Source organism: Macaca fascicularis, chromosome 9 (assembly GCF_037993035.2).
Source record: "Macaca fascicularis isolate 582-1 chromosome 9, T2T-MFA8v1.1".
In the NCBI taxonomy this organism is placed as follows: Eukaryota; Metazoa; Chordata; class Mammalia; order Primates; family Cercopithecidae; genus Macaca; species Macaca fascicularis.
This window is the reverse complement of record NC_088383.1, coordinates 77,234,428-77,257,033: the sequence shown is the minus strand read 5'-3', so window position 1 is coordinate 77,257,033 and position 22,606 is coordinate 77,234,428. Positions and strand designations below refer to the sequence as shown.

Below are 22,606 nucleotides of genomic sequence, written 5' to 3'. Positions count from 1 at the left end.
CTGCTCACATTAAAGCAAAAGTACTTACGTAATACAAGGGGTTTAATAGTGCAACACTATTTCTTAGCAACGTTTCTGAGGGGCATATCAAGTTATTATCGCTAACGTTACCATATCAGGAAAGGCCGGTTAACAATGCAAGAAACTTTTGGGAAATGCTATTTAGTGTTTGAGTCCGCAAGACACACTCGAACCCTGAGCATTCGCAGTTGCTGCTCCACCATCCATTCTCTCACTGCTCACCCACGTGCTTCTAGACACCGGCTTACCAAAGGACTAGTTTGCATCACGCGACACGACTAGCAGGCCCCCTCCGCTCATCTATGACATCCCAAGATGCCTGATTATTTTCCCTTCTTTAGGGAAAGCTGGTCCCAATCACCAACAAAACAGAGAAACAGAACGAGAATTATGTCTAGCGGTTTTCTCTGCTAAGCTTCTTCTTCCCTGAAAGAACACCGTTACCGCACGGCTTTTTCCTTAACGGTCAGGCATTTTCCCGGGCAGCTTACCTGCTCGGTCCGGGTCTTTCTGGACAGCAGGCGCTGGAGGTGCGCGTCACTCTCTGCCGCCGTATCCGCGGCTGCTGCCGGCGCCTGTAGAACTTGCGGCCTCGATGTCCTTCTCCCGGTGTGCCCTATTGTGGGCTCGGCTCCCAGCAGGGCGCCAGGCTGGCCACCGGGCAGCCATCTGCTCTGCCCTTCGCCCCCACTTTGGGCCCTTTCCCGGCCTTCTGGGGCAAGTTTCTGTCCTTGCTACCGCGTCCTCCTCTGCCTCAGGTGGCTCCAAAATCCCAAACACGTCTTTGTTCGTGCCCCTGACTGTGAAACCTCAGGGCCCCAGCGCCGATGGCGACGTCGGGGCCGAGCTAACCCGGCCTCTGGACAAGAGTGAGTGCGGGAACTACGGAGGGCGGCAGGGAGTGGTGTCTGCCGGGCCGAGACTGGTTGGGAGGAAGCTGCACCCCCTTCCCCTGGGGATCCGAGGTCCCATCGAGTGTTGTCATCGTGCTTCTCAATGTCTGCCTCCTTCGCTGGTGTGTGAGCCCCTTAAACAGCTTGGGACTGTGTCTAATTAATTCTTAACGCCTCGTCCCAGAAGCGGCCTTTTCCCTTTTACTGACTTGCTCTCTGAATGGTTTAAACACTCATGTGTTGGGAGGATTTGACTTTTTTTGAGTTGTTAGGTAGACGCCCGCTCTTTCTTGCATTCTTCTTTGTTTCTCTCCCGCCCCCAGAAGGGGAATGGGATGTGGCAATGAAAAGACTTCTTTTAGGATTCTTTGACATTGAGGAGGCGCCGACTCATACAGCGCTGTTAGGCTGTGTGGTGGTTCCCAAGAGGAACCAGACTCAGGTCCCGATCCCCTCTTAAGAAACGTAACGGTTTCGTGGAGAATGACACGTGTATGGAAAGCGAACTGTAATACAAGGTAGAACATGGCAAGGTAGAACAAGGTAGGGTATCCCCGGCTCCAGAGAGAAAAGAAGAGGGTAGCATCAGTGAGTGGCAGCGGGCTTTGCCCAGCAAAACTTAAGTTTGGATGGATTCTTTGACAGAGAGGCATGTGAATGTTTTCAAGGTGAGTTTCGGGATGATTAGGGAGGTAAGGGAGTTTCCTCTGACCAAATGAAACTGGGAGATTGAGGAAATGCTATCCAGTAATTGCCTCCAGGAATAGGAGGAGAAATGTCTCACTTCAACAAGCGACGTTGGTGCCTCCTATTGTAAATCTAAAATATAGACTACAATATGTTTTTCAGAGCAGAAGTACAGTACTTTCACTAAACATGTGATGGAACTCACAGTATATGTTATTCTTTGACCTGTTCTTCCAAGTCAGTGTTAAGCAAGGCCTTTCACTTTTACTTGGAGTTGGGAGACTGTCTTTGTTTCCTGCTGTTAAAACAGAATACCTGAGACTGAGTAACTTATAAGCAATAGAGGTGTATTTAACTCATGGTTCTGGAGGCCAGGATCTGATGAGGGCCTTTGGCTGCATCATTGCATGGTGGAAGGTGGAAGGGCAAGTGAGCCTGTGAGACAGAGAAAGCGAGCTGAACTTACCCTTTTTTTCCAGGAGCCCACTCCTGCAATAACTGACTGACTCCTGTGATAATGGCATTAATCCACTCAAAATGGCAGACTCCTCTTGTCTTAATCACGTCTTAAAGGTTCCACCTCTCAACTGTTAAAATAGCAATTAAATTTCAATATGAGTCTTGGAGAAGACATTCAAACCATAGCAGAGAGTGTATTATTTTAATAATGTAATTATACTATTATTTATTTTTAAATTGTAAAAATGCATAAAATTTACTCTTTTAAACTTTTTTTAGTTTTTTTTTCTTTACTTTGTTTTTTTATTTTATTTTACTTTTTTTTTTTTTTTTGAGACGGAGTCTCACTCTGTCGCCCAGGCTGGAGTGCAGTGGCCAGATCTCGGCTCACTGCAAGCTCCGCTTCCCGGGTTTACGCCATTCTACAGACGCCCACCACCACGCCCGGCTAGTTTTTTGTATTTTTTGGTAGAGACGGGGTTTCACCGTGTTAGCCAGGATGGTGTCGATCTCCTGACCTCGTGGTCCGCCCGTCTCGGCCTCCCAAAGTGCTGGGATTGCAGGCTTGAGCCACCGCACCCGGCCATACTTTGTTTTTTTAGAGACAGGGTCTTGCTCTGTACCCAAGCTGGAGTGTAGTGGTATGATCATAGCTCACTGTAACCTCCAACTCCCAGGCTCAAGCAATCCTTCTGGCTCAGCCTTCTAAGTAGCTAGGATTACAGGCATGCACCATCATGCCTGGATAATTTTTAAATTTTTTGTAGAGATGGGGTCTTGCTATGTTGCCCAGGCTGGTCTCAAACTCCTGGGCTCCAGGGATCCTCCTGCCATGGCCTCCCAAAGCACTGAGATTACAGACCTGAGCTACTGCACCCAGCCAGTCTTAAATATTTTTAAGCACACAGTTCACTAGTGTGTTAAGTATATTGACATTGTTGCGAAATAGATGAGAACTTTTTCATCTTGCAGAGTTGAAACTCAAACAATAGTTTACCCATTAAAGAACAATTTTCCATTTGTTTTATATTATTTGAAGGCATAAGGTAATTTGCATGAGATAATTTGCCTTATTGTATTCAAATATTGATAAATCTTATTTTCTGCAGCTATTCCAATTTACCTGAAAGTGTAAATGTCTTTGCTGCTTCCTGTAAGAAGATGGAATAAAGACATAAGTTTGTCAGCACTAGATTTTCTTCTGGTGGAGAATCCTTAGCTACTTCATTGGGTCTGTGTGCCAGGTGATTTTTCATCTCCTTTGACTGGTATTGGTCCAGATGTTGAATTTACTAGAATGATTTTTCAGCATGGCAGGAGGGGCTACAGAAGATGCTAAATTACTACACTCTGATATAGCCATGTGGTTAAGGTGTCAGATTTCCACTTAGCTTAGCAATCGGGACAAGAAGCTGTCACTTCTCAATCTCTTTTGCCTACTCATAGCCCAAAAATTTGAAGTACTTAAAGGCTTTGTCCTGCGTCACGTTGCTGCTTTATTCTGTGTTCTCTATGGGGTGTCTCATTCTCGCTCTCTCCCTCACTAATTCAGTATTCCTCTCAGATCTTTGTCTCTACCCTGGACCTCTCTCCTTCGCCCTGGACGTATATCTCGCTGCCTACCAGGTGTCTCCACTTGCCTTTCTTACACACACCTCACCTTAGCATGTCAAGACAACTTACCTTCCTCCTGGTAGACCTGCTCCTCCTTCCAGCCTGCTTCTCTGGGTGCTCAGGTCAAACCTGGTCGTCGTCCATCCCTCACCCCTACATCTAACAATCAGAGAAAGCCCAGTTGATGAATCTTGTTGATTCTACCTCATAAATATTGAATTCATTCATTTCCCTCATTCTCCACTGCAACCAGCTTAGTCTAAATTGCCAGCTTCCATCTTTTGACTGGACTGCACATATAGCCCCTTATGTGTCTCCTCATATGCCTTTGATCCCTCCATTCAATTCTCTACCTGCAGTCAGAATGTTCTTTTAAAAAGACTAGGCTGGGCGCAGCGTCTCATGCCTGCAATCCCAGCACTTTGGGAGGCCCAGGAGGGTGGATCGCTTGAGCCCAGGAGTTAGACGAGCTTGGGCAACATGGCGAAACTCCATCTCTACAAAAAATACAGAAGTTAGCCAGGCATGATGGTGTGCGCCTGTAGTTTCGGCTACTTGGGAGGCTGAGGTGGGAAGGTGGCTTGAGCCTGGGTAGTAGTAGAGGTTGCAGTGAGCCGAGATTGCACCACCACACTCCAGCCTGGGTGACAAGAGTGAGACCCTGTCTCAAATAAAAAAAGAAAGATACAATTTTAATTTACATACCAGAAATTCACCCTTTAAAAGTGTATAATTCATTGGTAGTATATTTGCAGGATTGTACAATCATCACCATAATTTTATTTTAGAACATTTTTATCACCATGAAAAGAAGCCTGATATCTATTAGCAAGTCACTCTAGTCCCCCAGTCCCCAGTATCTTTTTTTTTTTAGCCCCAGATAACCACTAATCCACATTCTGTCTGTTGATTTGCCTGTTGTGTATATTTCGTATTAATAGCGTCATATAGTATGTGGTCTTTTGTAACTGGTTTCTTTTACTTTACATAATGGGAAATTTCATATTTTGGAAGCATTTTAATTTGAGTAAAGCAGCATGAATCTTATATAACATGGTAGTATTAGTCACAGAAAATAGATTAATTCTAAATAAATGTGATCTGTCTTTAGTTTGTATCGAGTTTATAGGTCAGCAGAATTTTCCCAAGCAATTGCACTTGCTTTTTTCCAATCTTTTATTTGTCATTGATTTTTCTACCCTTGATACCAAGAAACTGTTGGCCAGGCGCAGTAACTCATGCCTGTAATCCCAGCACTTTGGGAGACTGAGGCTGGTAGATCACCTGAGGTCAGGAGTTTGAGACCAGCCTGACCAACATGGAGAAACCCTGTCCCTACTAAAAGTACAAAATTATTCGGGCATGGTGCATGGTGATGCATGCCTGTAATCCCAGCTACTTGGGAGGCTGAGGCAGGAGAATCTCTTGAGCCCAGGAGGTGGAGGTAGCAGTGAGCCGAGATCGCGCCATTGCACTCCAGCCTGGGCAACAAGAGTGAAACTCCATCTCCAAAAAAAAAAAAAAAAAGAAACTGTTGTTCTACTCAGCACAAAGTAACAGAGACCCAGAAATCTGCCTGTGGTCTGAAATATAAATACACACACACACACACACACACACACACTGTGTGTGTATGTGTATCTCATAGTTAATTGTGGGCAGATCTAGTGGCTAAAACAGTGATTCTGAAATTTCCTCATTCTGTCAGTTTTGTTAGTGGGATGCTCTGTTCAGGCTTGATTTCTTCAATGAATGTTGTGTGTATTGGACTGTGTGAAAATGTGGTTGGCACATTTGTGGAAGGTAAAAATGCAGGCCACTTGGCCTTTCTGAATTTCGTGGGTAAAGGCTGTGTCCTCATTGTGGCTTCTCCTCCTAGAAATACATAGTGTGTGGCTGAGTCAGTAAAATGTTTATTGAATAATGCTGTAGTATTTTAACATATACAACCATAATACAGTCTCAGCTTGATTAGTTTAAAATATTTTTACCTGTAGGATTATTGATTCATAGTGGCATGTTATCTCCCAATAGCATAGACATTTCTCTGCTGTCACCCATGACAGTCATCTAACCCTTGCTTGAGTAATTCAATTGTCAAGAAGCTCTCATTTTTCACTGTTCTAATTGTTAGGAAGTTCTTGTATAAATTCCACTGAAATCTGCTCCCACTGACTTTAGTTTTGCCATGTAGCACAGAACAAGTGTAATCTTTTGTCCCTGAAATCATCATCCTCAAACTTAAGATCAGCCTGGCTTCCTTAAGCATGAGGATCTGGTCCTTGCTATATTGGTTGTCTTTCTGGATGTGTTTTAGCTGCTCACTGTTTGGATGTGCAGAATGGTTGTAAGTGAATAACACTGTGGCTCTCTACATATAAATGGCCTGGTGAAGGCTTGAGGCTGCCTCTGATCCCAGAGTGCATTGCTCATTCCTCTGAGGTATAACAGGGTGTTGCATTGTTTGACTTGATCATTTTTCTTAACACTCCCATCGCATATCAATTCATAAAGAAGGATCAACTGAAACCTTCTAGTTCTTGCAACACTCATTAAATTGCTGCCTTTAGTGTTACTGCTTCAAGCTTCTTTTGCCTTTTTTTCAGCATTTATCTAAGATAAGGAAACATGTTAAAATTTGACATCTCTCTTCTAGATGAAGTAAAGAAGGTCTTAGACAAGTTTTACAAGAGGAAAGAAGTTCAGAAACTGGGTGCTGATTATGGACTTGATGGTAAGGCCCAAAACATCTTCATAGAGATATTTTATTACCTCTTACAGTACAGCTTGGTCAGGATTGTGCGACCCCTTGTGTGACCTGGAAATAAGTACATAGTTGTTGTCTGGAGACACGTCCCTGCCCTTTGCTTCTGGCTGGGTGGGAGACTGGCAAGGCTCACCTGGTGAGCCATACTGCACAGCAGAAGAGCTGCAGGTGCGGCCTTCCTTCATGCTGTTCTAGGACTTCAGTTTTAGCTCAGTTTTAGCCCAGATCGTAATAAACCAGCTGTACTACCAAAAAAAAAAAAAAAAAAAGGAAAAAAAAGACTCTCTGGTGAGTTTGGTGTGGTGTTTCTGTGTGCTTTTTAAAATGAGAACTAAGCCTTAGATCTTTTCATTTTGTGTTTCTACAGCTCGTCTCTTCCACCAAGCTTTCATAAGCTTTAGAAATTATATTATGCAGTCTCATTCCCTAGATGTGGACATTCACATTGTTTTGAATGATATTTGCTTCGGTGCAGGCAAGTGTTTAGAGACTTTTAAAAATCCTATTGAACATACCTTCTATTTCTTCTCATACTTCATGTTCATTTCTCTAGAAGGGCTTATTTGGTTTAGAATGGGTCTGGTAACATCCTCTGTAAATAACTCAGTGCTTTGACAGGATGACTTCTAGGTTGTTTGCTTTTATGGTGGGTCCCTGAGCTAGTTATTACATCACCCATATGTCTTAGACTGGAGGAAGACTGGGGCCCAGTGAAATAAAGCTCTTATATAAGTTAGAATTAATGCATAGCAGATTCTGTCTGTTTCTGCCGCTGGCTTCCTTCTTCCTCATATCAGGACAAAGTTCTTGCTATAAAAGAAAAAAAAATCAGAATATCATCATTTTATTCCCACAGGCAATTTGGTTTTGGTTATGTATTTGACTCTTAGACCTGTATCTTGTGCCCAGCACTGAGGATACAACGCAGAATGGGACATGCCCCAGCCTCCTCTCAGAGCCACTAAGATGTGGAGAATTCTTGCTGAGGAACAAACACATATTTTGCCTGTCTGTGGTTTTCGAAGTTTAAAAAATGTTTGTACCTTCATCTCTGTAATGTACATGTCTAGGTTCTTTATTTTTAATTTAACTTTTGCCAATGCTAATCTTTGCCTGTTTGTACTAAAAGAGTAGAACATGGTGGTTGCTAGCCAATTTCCTGTTTTCCTGAAAATATAAATGAAATTAAAAGGAAAAATTAAGACAAAACAGGATCCCAGAAAAGGATAAAGCCCGTAACTTCAGGACTTTTCTATTTTTGTTTTCTTTTTTTCCTTTTTTTTTTTTTTTTTTTTTTTTGAGACAGGGTCTCGCTCTGTCACCCAGGCTGGAGTGCAGTGGCGCAGTCTCAGCTCAGTGTGTAGCCTCAACCTCCTGGGCTCAAGCCATCCTTCCAGGTCGGCTCTCCAAAGTGCTGGGATTGTTGACGTGAGCTACTGCGCCTGGAGAGGACTTTTCTTTTTGTCCTGGCAATGCCCCCGCACCTTAGCTTACTAAGAAAAAAGATTTCACTAAATTTAGTTATGAATTTTATGTAGATTGCACATGTTAATACAGTATTTTATTTTCCAGCTCATGTGGATGATTTATTTCCATTTTTCTTGAGACATGCCAAACAAATATTTCCTGTGTTGGACTGTAAGGATGATCTACGTAAAATCAGTGACTTAAGAATACCACCTAACTGGTTAGTTTCTCCATTTGTGGATTTGAACTTTTCAGTTTCTAATCTTGGATGATTCATGGTCATTATTATTTTTTTATTGTATTCTAGATAATAAATTATAAGGAGTCTGGATTAGGTTGTTTTCCTAAAATAAAAAGAGGCAATTAACTCTGTTAGGCAATTAACTGGTATCTCACCTTGATGCACATTGAGTGTGGGTTTAGGTTTTATTAGGGCAGATCTAGAATAGCCGTGACTTAACGATGTTGTCCTTAAGTCTAAGCTATGGCCTTCCTGGTGTTTTAGCTGAGTGCCTGGGTGTTAATGAGTTCTTTCCACCATGGCTGGAACTGCAACATCCCCTAGCACTTGAGACATCTTTGAGACTTTCCACTCAAACCCTTGGTAGGCTGCTCATTCCTAGACCCTGCCGATTCTTACCTTGTACATGGTTAGCCCAGCCCTTGGCCAGTAACTCACAGGGAGCCCACACACAGACTTCTGGGCTGTCCTTCTATGCACCCTTCTCTTCCACACTCTGGTCTTCACATTTTAGCTGCTCTGAACTTGATCTCTGCTGCTCGCTTCAGTGAGACTGTCATATTCTGCTTGGGTTCTACCTCCTTATGCCTTACTGGGTGCAGTATGGCTCATCCCAAGTGTTCTATTCTTTCAAGAATTGCAGTCCTGCACTGCCTATGGCCCATGTCCCCACACATTTACTGCATGTATTTTGCCCTGCTTTGTACTTTTTTTTTTTTGAGACCATTGATTTTTAATATTTTCTTTGAAAAAGTACAAAAGAAATTAACTCTATAGGTCAATACAATTCAAGGAAAGAGGGAAAAATGGAATTTCAGAGCAAAGGTTGTTTAGGTTATCACATTCCCACACTCCCAATACCCATAAAACAAGAATTTCACTCCATGACGCAGAGGAACATTGAATGATACCTCAGAAATGTTGATAGCTGAGGTACTGAAATTAACAAAAGGATTTTGGTTGTCCTTGATTATTCTGTCCTGTGATGAATAAAATCTCCACTAAAGGACAGGTAAGGAAAACTTGTAGCAGAAAAAAGACTAAATGTACCAAACACAGCAGTACAAACCACTCCTTGGCAGAAGTGTGCTTCTAAAAGAATGGGGCTGTAATCAGGCAGCTGAACTACTAGGCTACTGTCACTCCCAGCCCATCCCCAAATAAATAGTGTGGAAGTGTAATAGTGTAGTAGTATTTGATTCAACAAAGAAAGGCTTTTACCGCCATTCTAGGCAAACATTGCCATGGCTAGATGAGCCCTGGCAGGTAATAAGACGAGTATAAAATCACAGGTACTTCTAGTTTATCCCCAGTTATACTGAACTCACACATTGATGTCATCTTCTCTCATCCCAACACTTGTTCACTCTTTTATGCTGTCTCCAGTGCGAAAGACCTTGGGGAAATAAAAAGATCCTTCAGATTATATATCCTTCTCAGTCTTCAGGTTGTGTAATGCTTCAGTGCTTCAATGCTGTTCTAGGTTTACTCACATTCCATCAAATTCAGTTTAATTCACTTATTCTAACTTGAATTATGATATACAAACCCTGACCTCTAAAAGAAGTGTCAGATGAGTCTCTCCCTTGACCCCAAAGTTTTGTGGGGCTCTCCCTTTTGTTTCCCTCTAGAATGGAACTGTGTTGCCCCTAGCTACCTATAGATGAGAAAATGTAGTTGTTTCTGGAAAAAAAAAAAGACTTGGATTTTACCAAGTTTACCTAAATTGGTATCTTTTAGGCTGGATCATCATCTAGGCTGGATATTGCCCACATCTAGTAGGCTATACTCACCTTAGTTCTTTGCAACATATAAGGCACAACATACATATATGTACTTTTTTTTTGTTTTTTTTTGTTTTTTGTTTTTGAGACAGAGTCTCACTCTGTCACCCAGGCTGGAGTGCAGTGGTGTGTTCTCGGCTCACTGCAACGTCCACCTTCTGGGTTCAAGTAATTCTCCTGCCTCAGCCTCCTGAGTAGCTGGGATTACAGACGTGTGCTACCACACCTGGCTAATTTTTTTATTTTTAGCAGATACGGGGTCTCACCACGTTGGCCATGCTTGTCTTGAACTCCTGACCTCAGGTGATCCTCCCACCTTGGCCTCCCAAAGTGCTGGGATTACAGGCATGAGCCACCATGCTCCACCTGTACTTGTTTTTAGTGGGAGGGCAAGTCTAGTGCCAGTTATTCCACTATGGCCAGAGGTAGAAGACTCCATTATTATATTTGTGTATGTTGGAATTCAGGGGCCTAGGAATGTTTGCTTTTAGAGTTATGTGTTTAGAGCTGTGGGAATGATGTGAACATAGTATGGAACTGATAGCAGTTTAAATTTATTTTTAGTAACCGCCGAGAAAAAGAGACTTGTACAATGGGAAAAATATCAAGACATTAATTTGCATTTGGGTTTTTCTGTCCTCTAGTTAGTAAATACCATTCTTGGAAACCAGTCATTATTTTAATGTGGATATTAAACCCATTGTTCAGTTTTTCAAAGACTTGATCTTGTGAATATTAAGAGGATATTTCATTTGGTATTTGTTTCATTTGATACCTTTGCCAGGATGGATTTTGAGGTTAATGGATTAAGCTGTTTACCTACTCATGTTTTAGGTACCCAGATGCTAGAGCCGTGCAGCGGAAGATAATATTTCATTCAGGCCCCACAAACAGTGGAAAGACTTATCACGCAATCCAGAAATACTTCTCAGCAAAGTCTGGAGTGTATTGTGGCCCTCTAAAATTACTGGCACATGAGATCTTCGAAAAGAGTAATGCTGCTGTCAGTATATTACCAAATATTTGCTCATTTTTTTCTTAATTTTCTTTTGTGGTGGGAGTGAGAAAAGATGTTTGTAGTAATTTACTGTTAACAAGAAATTACCGTATTTCATTGTATCTAAGAGGCTGTCAATTGTAAGATGTGCCATTATTTTATATACAGTTAAGAAAGAAAAAGATGCTACCAACTGACTCTGACATGCTATCAATTCTAAAGATGCACCTTGATTTCAGAGATACAAAAATGTGAAAACATGTGCCCAGTACAATGAATGAAATACAATATTAAAGAACATTTTACGTATGTAGAGAAATGCAGAAAGTAATGTACAAATAAGCTTGAACCTATTGCACCACCTCATCATATCTTAACATTTTGTCATACTTGCTTCACTTACTTTTCTAAGGAATAAAATATTGTTGCTATAGTCAAAACTCTGTAGTCCTTTGTCCCCTCAGAGTTAAGCACTACTCTGTGATATTTAATTTACCTTTTATAGATTAGCCCTCTGGTGCTATCAGCTAAAACTGATGATAAAGACTGAAGCCACCTTTTCAAAACTGAAAGGACTGAAGCCCTGTGGTCTGAGGCATCATTTTCACTAAATGGGCTACATTTTGGTTCATTGTTTTATTATGACTTTATAATGTGAGTTTAACCAGTTTTGGTAGGTAATTTGCATTCTCTCTTTTTTTTTTCCTGAACAGTTTGGGTAATTTACATACGTAATGCCTCTTTATCTGTAAATACTTGAGTATGTGTTTCCTCAGAACAGACTTTTACACAAGATATTTGTCTGAGGCAGGACATTTAATATTGATAGATTACTCTTACTTAGTACACAGTCCATATTCAGATTTTATCAGTTGACCATTATACCCCATCCTCCACCCTTCCAGGGTTCTTTTCAGGGTCTCACACTGTATTTAGTTGTCACATCTCTAGTTTCCATTAATCTTGGACAGTTCCTCAGTCTTCCTTTGTCTTTCATAACTTGTATATTTTGGAAGACTACAGGTCAGTTGTGTTGTGAACTGTCCCTCAGTTTGGATGTGTCTGATGTTTCCCCATGATTAGATTCAGACCATTATGATGACCAGCCATCCCAGTTTGCCTAGACTTCTCCAGATTTAGCACCAAGAGTCCTCCATTCTAGGGGACCCAATAGTCCTAGACAAAGCAGAATGATTGATCACCCTGATATAGCATTAATATTGCTCCCTCTCAGGGAATTATAATAGGAGGTCTTTACATTCTTTTTTTTTTTTTTAAGACGGAGCCTGGAGTGCAGTGGTGCGATCTCGGCTTGCTGCAAACTCCACCTCCACGGTTTACGCCATTCTCCTGCCTCAGCCTCCTGAGTAGCTGGGACTACAGGTGCCTGCCACCATGCCCAGCTAATTTTTTGTATTTTTAGTGGAGATGAGGTTTCACCTGTTAGCCAGGATGGTCTTGATCTCCCAACCTCGTGATCCGCCTGCCTCGGCCTCCCAAAGTGCTGGGATTACAGGTGTGAGCCACTGCTCCCAGCCTGTCTTTACATTCTTAAAATGTATTTATAATGTTCTTCTCGAATATAGAAACAATTCATTTTAATGAAGTCAGATAGCTCAGAGATGTACAAAGTTAAAATGTGAAACTGCTGCAGTGTCTCATGCTTTTGTTACCTGAGGATTTCCTGATTTGAGATGTTTCCAAGTTTCCCCAGGTTGTGTAAGAGAGTGGCTCTTATTTTACTTTGTTTTTTATAAAAGGGAAAAAAGCATTGGGAATTTTTTTTTTTTTTTTTTTTTTTGAGACAGAGTCTTGCTCTGTCTCTAGGCTGGAGTGCAGTGGCACGATCTCAGCTCACTGCAACCTCCATCTCCCGGTTCAAGTGATTCTCCTGCCTCAGCCTTCTGAGTAGCTGGGACTACAGACGCACACCACCACTCCCAGCTAATTTTTGTATTTTTAGTAGAGACGGGGTTTCATCATGTTGGCCAGGATGGTCTCAATCTCTTGACCTTGTGATCCGCCCACCTCAGCCTCCCAAAGTGCTGGGATTACAGTCATGAGCCACCGTGTCCGGCCATGGGAACATTTTGTTTTAACTGTGAAACAAATTAATTTGGTGGTAGTAGAGAGAACACACTGTTAAATATCCAAAACATATTTTTGCCATTATTTTCAATAATTCTAGTTTTTTTCTGTCTTTCTAGGGTGTGCCATGTGACTTGGTGACAGGTGAAGAGCGTGTGACAGTTCACCCAGATGGGAAACAGGCTTCACATGTTTCTTGTACAGTTGAGATGTGCAGTGTTACAACTCCTTGTATGTATATGCCATTTAAGAAACTGGTTTGGTATTTTTAATTCTTTTTTTTTTTTTTCCGAGACAGAGTCTTGCTCTGTCACCCAGGCTGGAGTGCAATGGTACTATCTCGGCTCACTGCAACCTCTGCCTCCCCAGTTCAAACAATTCTCCTGCCTCAGCCTCCCAAGTAGCTGGGATTATAGGCGCCTACCACCATGCCTGGCTAATTTTTGTATTTTTGCTAGACACAGGGTTTCTTTTTTTTTTTTTTTTTTTTTTTTTTTGAGACGGAGTCTCGCTCTGTCACCCAGGCTAGAGTGCAGTGGCCGGATCTCAGCTCACTGCAAGCTCCGCCTCCTGGGTTCACGCCATTCTCCGGCCTCAGCCTCCCGAGTAGCTGGGACTACAGGCGCCCGCCACCTCGCCCGGCTAGTTTTTTTTGTATTTCTTAATAGAGACGGGGTTTCACCGTGTTAGCCAGGATGGTTTCGATCTCCTGACCTCGTGATCCGCCCGTCTCGGCCTCCCAAAGTGCTGGGATTACAGGCTTGAGCCACCGCGCCCGGCCTAGAGACAGGGTTTCTGCATGTTGGTCAGGCTGGTCTCGAACTCCTGACCTCAGGGATCTGCCCACCTCAGCCTCCCAAAGTACTGGGATTACAGGCGTGAGCCACTGCGCCTCGCTGTGGTATTTTTAATTTTAAAATACACTTGAACATGTGGAATATGATTTTTTGTGTGTGAAGAAAAAATTTTAAAATCTAGAAAAAGAAGAGAATAAGTATGACAAACGTGCGATCCTGCCACCACTGACAAATGCTTGCACCTGAAGTTCTTGCCCTTTTTCTTTGAAAAGAGCTAAAATGTTAATATGTGTAACTGAAATTTCCTTTATACCACTCTCCAGTTTAATTCCTCTCTCCTCTTTTGTTCTAACTGTTAACAGATATTTTCAGGATATATATTATATCACTGATATGTATTATTTGTCAATATTCTAGATTGTTGTGTTTTAAAACATTTATGTGATTATTATGTTATTATTGTTATCCCACTTGCTTGTTTACTCCACAAATGTGTTTAGATCTATCTAGTCTTGTTGAAGTATCTATAGCTACATATTTGTAGTTACTTCATTTAAACTGTCTTATAGTATTGCATCTTAGGACTGAAATTATTTGTTACCCATTTGTTAAAGGATATTTAGGTTGTTTAAAATTTTTTCCTGTTATGTGCACTGCCACAATGAGCTTCTATTTAAAGTTGTTTTGTTTTGTTTTTGAGTCAGGGTCTCACTGTGTCACCCAGGCTGAAGTGCAATGGCGCAGTCATGGCTTACTGCAGCCTCGACCTCCTGGGCTCAAGCAATCCTTTTGCCTTAGCCTCCCGAGTAGCTACAACTACAGGTGTGAGCCACCACACCCAGCTAATTTTTTATTAATAAATTTTTTGTGGAGATGGGTTCTTAATGTGTTGCCCAGACAGGTCTGTAACTCCTGGCCTCATGTGTTCCTCCCACCTAGGCCTCCCAAAGCAGTGGGATTACAGGTATAACCCATCGTGCCTGGCCTTAACATTTAAGTGAAAATTAACTTTTTCCTTATTATGTAAGCAATCATGTCTTCGTTATTGAAAATATAAAAATGTAAGCAAGCAAAGAGAAGAAAACAAACATACATAATTTCCCAATCCCATCTATCTGGAATCAACAAGTGTTAAATAACCCTCTGGTATATATTTTCCAGACTTTGTCAATATCTGTGTTCATGTTGTGTATGCATGTAGTTATGTGTGCATGGTGGGTGTATATATTAAACAAATAGGAAGGTGCTTTACTATTTGGTTGCTTGCTTTTTTTCATTTTAATAATCAACTTCATGAGATGAATAGTTTTTAAAAAATCAATAGATTATAAAGTAATATATTGTACAATAGCACAGAAGTTTATAAATCAGAATTTCTTCTCTGTGTCCTCTCTTCTAGTCTTGTTTGTACATATCCAGATCACTAAGTACTTTTTTTATTTTTTTGAGACAGGGTCTCACTCCTGTCGTCCAGGTGTGAGTGCAGTGGCACGATCACGGCTCATTGCAGTCGCGACCTCCTGGGCTCAAACAATTCTCCCGCCTCATTTAAAAAATTTTTTTTTTGTAGAGAAGAGGTCTTACTTCGTTGCCCAGGTTGGCCTCGAACTCCCGGGCTCAAGCAATCCACCTCGCCTCAGCCTCCCAAAGTGCTGGGATTACAGGCATGAGCCATCATGTCCAGCCTCAATAAGTAATTTTTAATCTGATGATTTTTCAATATAGAGTTAGCTTTCTTTACGTTTCTAAGTATCATTGTAAGTATATTAATTGTATTTTTAAATGTTCTCTTTTCAATTCTGTGGTATTTGGAGAAGAAAGTAAAAATATAATATATTAATTACAGGGATTGGGATAATATATTTGGAAGCATTTTAGCTTTAGAAAATAAAATGAGACACTACTCTTTGCCATAGTGATAGATTTAAAACCCCTAAGAATAAGCATGGCTGAGGCCCAAGGAATTATTCCTTCTACTTTACTTTCTACTCCTGAGAGCTGCCTGGTTTCCTGTTGTAGAGATGCTTCATTAGTAAATGAAGGGCTGTCACCTCCTTGTTCTGCAGCTTGCCTCCTTCTTTTACTTCTGTCTAGATGTGATAGCTCTCATCAGGCAAATTCCTCAGGCTGTCTCTTAGATTGCAAAAAATAGGACAAGTGGAACTGCTCAGTTTGGGAGGCAGTGTGGTAGAGTATGTAAGAGTATAGACTTGGAGCTGGGTGTGGTGACTTGTGCCTGTTAATTCTGGCTACTTAAGAGATTGAGATGGGAGGATCACTTAAGTTCGAGGCCAGCCTGAAACATAGCAAGACCCCCATCTCTAAAGAAAAAAAAAATTTTTTTTTGAGCCAGAGTCTTGCTCTGTTGCTCAGGCTGGAATGCAGTAGTGCAATCGTGGCTCACTGCAGCCTCTGCCTCCCAGGTTCAAGTGATTCTCCTGCCTCAGCCACCAGAGTAGCTGGGACTACAGGCGCACACTACCACGCCCGGCTAATTTTTGTATCTTTAGTAGAGACAGGGTTTCACCATATTGGCCAGGATGGTCTCAATCTCCTGACCTTGTGATCTGCCTGCCTTGGCCTCCCAAGAAAATGTTTTTAAAATTAGCTGGTCATGGTGCTGCGTGCCTGTAGTCCCAGCTACTTGGAAGCTGAGGCAGGAGGATTGCTTGAGCTTAGGAGTTCGAAGTTACAGTGAGCTATGATTGTGTCACTGGACTCAGCCTGTGTGACAGAGTGAGGCACTGTTAGGAAGATCACTTTCAACCCAGGAGTTCAAGGCCATCCTGAGCAACAGTGAGACCCTGTATCTAAATTAAAAAGAAAAAAAAAAAGAGTATAGACTTTGGAGCTAGATGGCCTGGGTTTGAATTTCATCTCTACACTTACTTACTGTATAACTTAAGGCAAGTAACTTAATTTCTCTGGGCCTCTGACTTTTCTGTCAAATGGAGATAGTGATAATACTTAACCTCATAGATTTGTTGTGAGGATTAAGGAGGAGGTACTTAAGAGGAGGTAAAACACTAAAACACTTAGAACAAACCTGCCAAAACACTTAGAACAAAGAACCCAGTAAGTGGTGGTGATGGTGGTGGTGGCGATGGTGATGCTTGAATTTTGGTATTGGAATTTGTTTATAATACTATTTAAGTAGATGTTATTGCTCACATTAACTTTTTAATTTTCAGATGAAGTGGCTGTAATTGATGAAATTCAAATGATTAGAGATCCAGCCAGAGGATGGGCCTGGACCAGAGCACTTCTAGGTTGGTGGTGGTAATGCTATAAAACCCGAACTTCATGACATCTGCACTGAGATGCATTTTTATCTGCTTGCCATTGCCAAATAGAGTCACCTAGAACCTTTCATTTGACACAAAAAAGTCAACTAAGTATTAGTTTTTATTTTCTAAATATTATTTTAATAATGGGAAATCCATTTTTTCCTGTGCTAAAACTAGCATAACCATGTAATTAAAGTTAAAATGTTAAAATCTCATATTTACACAACTACAATTTATGTTTTGGTGTGTTTCATGCTAGTCTTTTTTTTTTTTTGTATGTGCATATGGTGTTTTGAGAACATCTAATTTTGTATCTTGCTTTTGTTCAGTTCTGTTTTTCATGTGATATTTTTCATATTACATATTAATATGATCACATATCTCTGTTGAAGGGCAATACCGTAATTTGCTCCATAGAGTTGGACCTTTTTTTCCCTATTACTAATAAGGCTGCAGTAAAAATCTTTGTGGCCAAAGCTTTTTATTTTTTGAGACAGGGTCTTGCTCTGATGCCCAGGTTGGAGTGTGGTGGCACAGTTGTGGCTTACTGCAACCTTGACCTCCTGGGCTCAAGCAGTCCTCCCATCTCAGTCTCCCGAGTAGCTGGAATGACAGCTGTTTGCCAACGTGCCCCTGGTTAATTTTTAAATTTTTTGTAAAGACAGAGTCTCCCTATGTTTCCCAGGCTGGTCTTGAACTCCTGGGCTCAAACACTCTTCCCACAGCCTCCCCAGATGCTGGGATTATAGGCATGAGCCACTTCACCCAGATTATTTTCTTTTTTTAAAATTATTTCTTTAGAATAGCCTCCTGTAAGTGGAGTTCTTGAGGTCCATAGACATAAATGAAAATTTCTGCTACTCGATGTTGGAGTGAATTTTTGATCATGTTTTAGGGCAGGTGTTTTCAAATTAAAAAAAAAATAGCTGAACGTGACTGGGTGCGGTGGCTCAGGTCTGTAATCCCAGCACTTTGGGAGGCCGAGGTGGGCAGATTGCTTGAGGCAAGGAATTCAAGACCAGCTTGGCCAACATGGCGAAACCCCATCTCTACTAAAAATATAAAAATTAACCAGGCATGGTGGCGCATGCCTGTAATCCCAGCTGCTTCAGAGGCTGAGGCACAAGAATCACTTGAGCCTGGAAAGGAGATGTTGCAGTGAACCACGGTGAACCAAGATCATACCACTGCACTCCAGCCTAGGCGACAAAGCAAGACTCTGTCTCATGAAAGGAAAAAAAAAAAAGCTGAACTCTTTTTTTAAACAAAGAATATACATTGAAACCTGTTATGTAAAGTAGATGGAAGTGTATCTGCTCAGGGATAAGGAGCTTGGAGTTTCTTCTGCCCTCCAACCCCCAACCTCTGAGGTACCTCAGCGATTCCATGGATCCTAATTTGAAAAACACAAGTATGGGACCTCTGTTCAGTACTAAGCATCCAAATGCCAGCTTGTAATCTTGGCTGGTTTCACTCTGCTAGAGTTGAAACCTTGGCCAAAGCAATTTAAAAGGCCTGAGATTAATAAAAATTGGATAATCTTGGCCCACTAGAAGTGGGTGGTTATTTCGAGGTTTGCATCAGAGATAATATTTTTGAAAATACTTGGTAAGGTTGTAAAGCAATATGTAAGCCAACGTAAAGTATTTTAGCTATGTAAAATGTTGCATATTTAATTATAAATCTTTAAAATTAAGAAACCCAGTTTTGCATTGACAGGACTCTGTGCTGAAGAAGTTCATTTGTGTGGAGAACCTGCTGCTATTGACCTGGTGATGGAGCTTATGTACACAACGGGGGAGGAAGTGGAGGTATTCGATTAGATGCTTTGGTCTCCAGGTGGCATATCAAATAGTCCAGAGTACCTAGGTAGTGGCTTCAGAGGCCCTAGATAATGCCAATGTCAGAACTTAACTAAAAAGAAAGCTTCATTTTCTTGTGATCAACTAGATCATATATATTTGATTGAACCTCATGATCTGAAGTTCTGACAGAGTGGTCATCATACCCTAAGTCTTCCAAGAGTACAGGAAATTCTTCACTTCTTGACAAAACCTTCTGGGGCTTGAGTAGATCTCTTCAAATTAAATAAATCAGTATTCTTAGAAGTTTGAGACCCACCAAGTTCGTCATTTTCAAAGTCTTGTATGTCAGATATTGGGGCCTTTGATACACATCTAATTGCCAGACACAGTTTATATTCCTTTTTCAGATTCTTAGAGTTGGAAGTAACTGGTTTCCTTTTAATCTTTCTTCTCTTTTTCTTTACCAGAGTTCTATGATAAAATGAAGTATTATTATTATTATTATTATTATTTGAAACAAGGTCTCACTCTGTTACCCAGGCTGGAGTGCTGTGGTGCAGTCACAACTCACTGCGGCCTCAGCCTTCTGGACTCAAGTGATCCTCCCACTTCAGCCTCCCAAATAGCTGGGACTACAGGTGTTTGTTTGCCACCACGCCCGTCTAATTTTTTATTTTTTTGTGCAGAGGGCATCTCACTATGTTACCAAGGCTGGTCTCGAACTCCAGTGCTCAAGCAGTTCTCCTACCTTGGCCTCCCAAAGTGCTGGGATTATAAGCATAAACCAAGGAAATAGTTTTGAATTCGCCTGTTATTTTAGTTTTTTGCTCAGTTTTCAAGGAGATATAGTGGAATATAGTAGAAGAAATTTTGGAGTCCATTCTGTGTTTTGCCATTCTTAGCTTTGCATTCTTTCTTTCTTTTTCTTTTTTTTTTTTTTTTCTGAGACGGAGTTTCAGTTTCCCAGGCTGGTGTGCAGTGGCGCGATCTCCGCTCACTGTAAGCTCCGCCTCCCGGGTTCACGCCATCCTCCTCCCTCAGCCTCCTGAGTAGCTGGCACTACAGGCACCTGCCACTATGCCCGGCTAATTTTTCTGTATTTTTAATGGAGACGGGGTTTCACTGTGTTAGCCGGGATGATCTTGATCTCCTGACCTTATGATCTGCCTGTCTCGGCCTCCCAAAGTGAGCTTTGCATTCTTTAGACAAGTCACAGGTGAGACTTGCAAAATGTGCCTCAGATGTTAATTTTTTATTGGGCTCAGTTTTACTGTTTTATAAAATGGAAATAGCAGTTAATAACCTTTCTGAACTTAACACATTGCCATGAAAATGAAATATATGAGAAAAAGCTTTGAAAATGTATGAAACACTGTGTTTCATCTTATTACTTTAGAGATGCCAATGAGAAGTGATGGTAACACTTAAAATAACAAAATAAATGTTTTTCTGTGTTTTCTTTTGAAAAAAATTGGTACTTACCAGTTTTTAGCTTAACTGCATTGCAAACTTTTCACTTAATTACTAGTCACAAGAAGTTGAGTTGGGTGTGTCACTTTGCCATTTCATGTCTTTATTGTAGGTTCGAGACTATAAGAGGCTTACCCCCATTTCCGTGCTGGACCATGCACTAGAATCTTTAGATAACCTTCGGCCTGGGGACTGCATTGTCTGTTTTAGCAAGAATGATATTTATTCTGTGAGTCGGCAGATTGAAATTCGGGGATTAGAATCAGCTGTTATATATGGCAGTCTCCCACCTGGTAATTATTGACTTTCATCATGACAAGATATGAAATCTCCTATATTTGCAATTTATGTTGAGATATGTATAAAAAACATAGTAAACAATATTGAATTAAGCTGCTTGATTGTATTGGTAATTTGTTAAACATCATATAAAATAAATAATTTTCTGTTTCATTTAGTGGAAATAGAAGTATTTTCATTATAGTTCTTGTTAGTTGCTGCTATTATTAGACCGTATCTTAAATGTTGAGTTTACTAATATTTTCTTACAGAAATGTCATTGAAATCTGGACTTGACCATGTCCTTTTAAGTTGTAGTCCTGAAATCTGTGTCCTCAGGAATAAGTCTAGTGTGGTGGGGGATTGTGTTGCTATATGACGGAGTATTTGAAGGAATGGATGTAAAGGATAAGTAGCTCCTTGAGGATATAAAGAAATAAAGTTTGAAACAGTAAAGGTTTTATCATTAAAAATGGGAAGAACACGAGTGAGGGTTTCCAAGATGTACTTAGCTCGATGTAATAAAACACTGAGAACACTGATTTAACATAAATTGTTCTTGTTTTAGGGACCAAACTTGCTCAAGCAAAAAAGTTTAATGATCCCAATGACCCATGCAAAATCTTGGTTGCTACAGATGCAATTGGCATGGGACTTAATTTGTAAGTAATTTGTTTTTAATAAACATGAATATTCAGTGAGTTGAATGGTGGTTTTTTGTTTTTCAATTTTCTAATTGGCATTAATGACCAAACACTTTGATTTGGGAGAATAAATATTATAGGCTAGATTTGAGATTTATCCATAAAAAGAAAATATTAAATAGTGCCAGGACTTTTTTTAGGGACAGGGTCTTGCTCTGTTACCCACGCTGGAGTGCAGTGATCCAATTGTAGCTCAGTGCAGTTTTGAACTCCTGGGCCCTAGCAATCCTCCTGCCTCAACCTCCAGAGTAGCTGGGACCACAGGCACACACCACAAAGCCTGGTTAATTTTTTATTTTTTTGTTGCCCAAGCTAGTCTCTAACTCCTGGCCTCCAGTGATCTTCTCACCTCAGCCTCCCAAAGTGCTAGGATTGCAGGCATGAGCCACTACACTTGGCCCACACTAGGATGTTTGAGTGCTGCCCTCCACTACTGCTAACCTATCATACTATGTCACTTTATTTTCAGTTTTTCAGTCAGGTGTCCAAGTGCCTAGTATGCATGTGGGGCTAGTTATTATCTCTAAATGAAAACAATGTTAAGCCTAAATATTATTTATTTATGTATTTATTTATTTTTGAGACAGTCTCACTCTGTGCCCCATGCTGGAGTACAGTGGTATGATCATGGCTCACTGCAGCTTCAAACTCCTGGGCTCAAGCAGTCCTCCTGCCTCAACCACCCAAGTACTAGAGCTACAGGCACACACCAACGTACCCAGCTGATGTTTTTAATTTTTTGTAGAGACTTGGGTCTTGCTATGTTGCCCAGGCTGGTTTTGAACTCCTCGCCTCAAAACAATCCTCCTGCCCCAGCCTCCCAAAGTGCTGGGATTATGGATGCGAGCCACTGTGCCAGACGTTCCTTAATTTTTTAAGTGGCAGTCAAGGTTGCACGAGGACCTAAGCTAGTATTGGAGTGAGCATTATGCAGTGACCCAAGTATTGGAGAGTTTTTCATACAGTCTGCAGGATCACTTTTATTTCTGTTTCAGGAGCATAAGGAGAATTATTTTTTACTCCCTTATAAAGCCCAGTATCAATGAAAAGGGAGAGAAAGAACTGGAACCAATCACCACCTCTCAAGCCCTGCAGATTGCTGGCAGAGCTGGCAGATTCAGCTCGCAATTTAAAGAAGGAGAGGTTACAACCATGAATCACGAAGATCTCAGTTTATTAAAGGAAATTTTGAAGAGGCCTGTGGATCCTATAACGGTAAGGTGTAACATGTTAATTACTACTTCTC

The 22,606-nt window shown here is 41.1% G+C and overlaps 1 protein-coding gene and 1 long non-coding RNA gene across 7 annotated transcripts in view; one reads left to right on the top strand and one right to left on the bottom strand.

The window, feature by feature from the left end:
* The first annotated feature begins 581 nt into the window (after positions 1-581).
* SUPV3L1 (Suv3 like RNA helicase) overlaps positions 582-22,606 on the top strand; it is a 30,161-nt gene continuing 8,136 nt past the window's right edge. For 2 of the 6 annotated variants that reach the window (XR_012417852.1, XM_045361111.3), the window contains exons 1-12: positions 582-890; positions 3,170-3,291; positions 6,331-6,408; positions 6,809-6,916; positions 8,014-8,128; positions 10,768-10,936; positions 13,138-13,249; positions 17,007-17,084; positions 18,822-18,913; positions 20,490-20,670; positions 21,225-21,318; positions 22,356-22,575. Coding sequence is in view for 3 of the 6 variants with exons in the window: in XM_045361111.3 (XP_045217046.1) it covers positions 6,853-6,916; positions 8,014-8,128; positions 10,768-10,936; positions 13,138-13,249; positions 17,007-17,084; positions 18,822-18,913; positions 20,490-20,670; positions 21,225-21,318; positions 22,356-22,575 (1,125 nt within the window). In the remaining 3 variants the exon portion in view is untranslated. Of the gene's footprint in view, positions 891-3,169; positions 3,305-6,330; positions 6,409-6,808; positions 6,917-8,013; positions 8,129-10,767; positions 10,937-13,137; positions 13,250-17,006; positions 17,085-18,821; positions 18,914-20,489; positions 20,671-21,224; positions 21,319-22,355; positions 22,576-22,606 lie in introns of all 6 variants that reach the window. The other 4 variants (XR_012417851.1, XM_015456255.4, XR_012417850.1 and 1 more) reach the window with 2 other exon arrangements.
* LOC135965128 (uncharacterized) lies at positions 13,284-13,983 on the bottom strand. Its single transcript, XR_010577996.2, has 2 exons — positions 13,799-13,983; positions 13,284-13,472 (listed from the first exon to the last, which is right to left on the bottom strand). It is a non-coding gene; the product is annotated as an uncharacterized lncRNA (long non-coding RNA).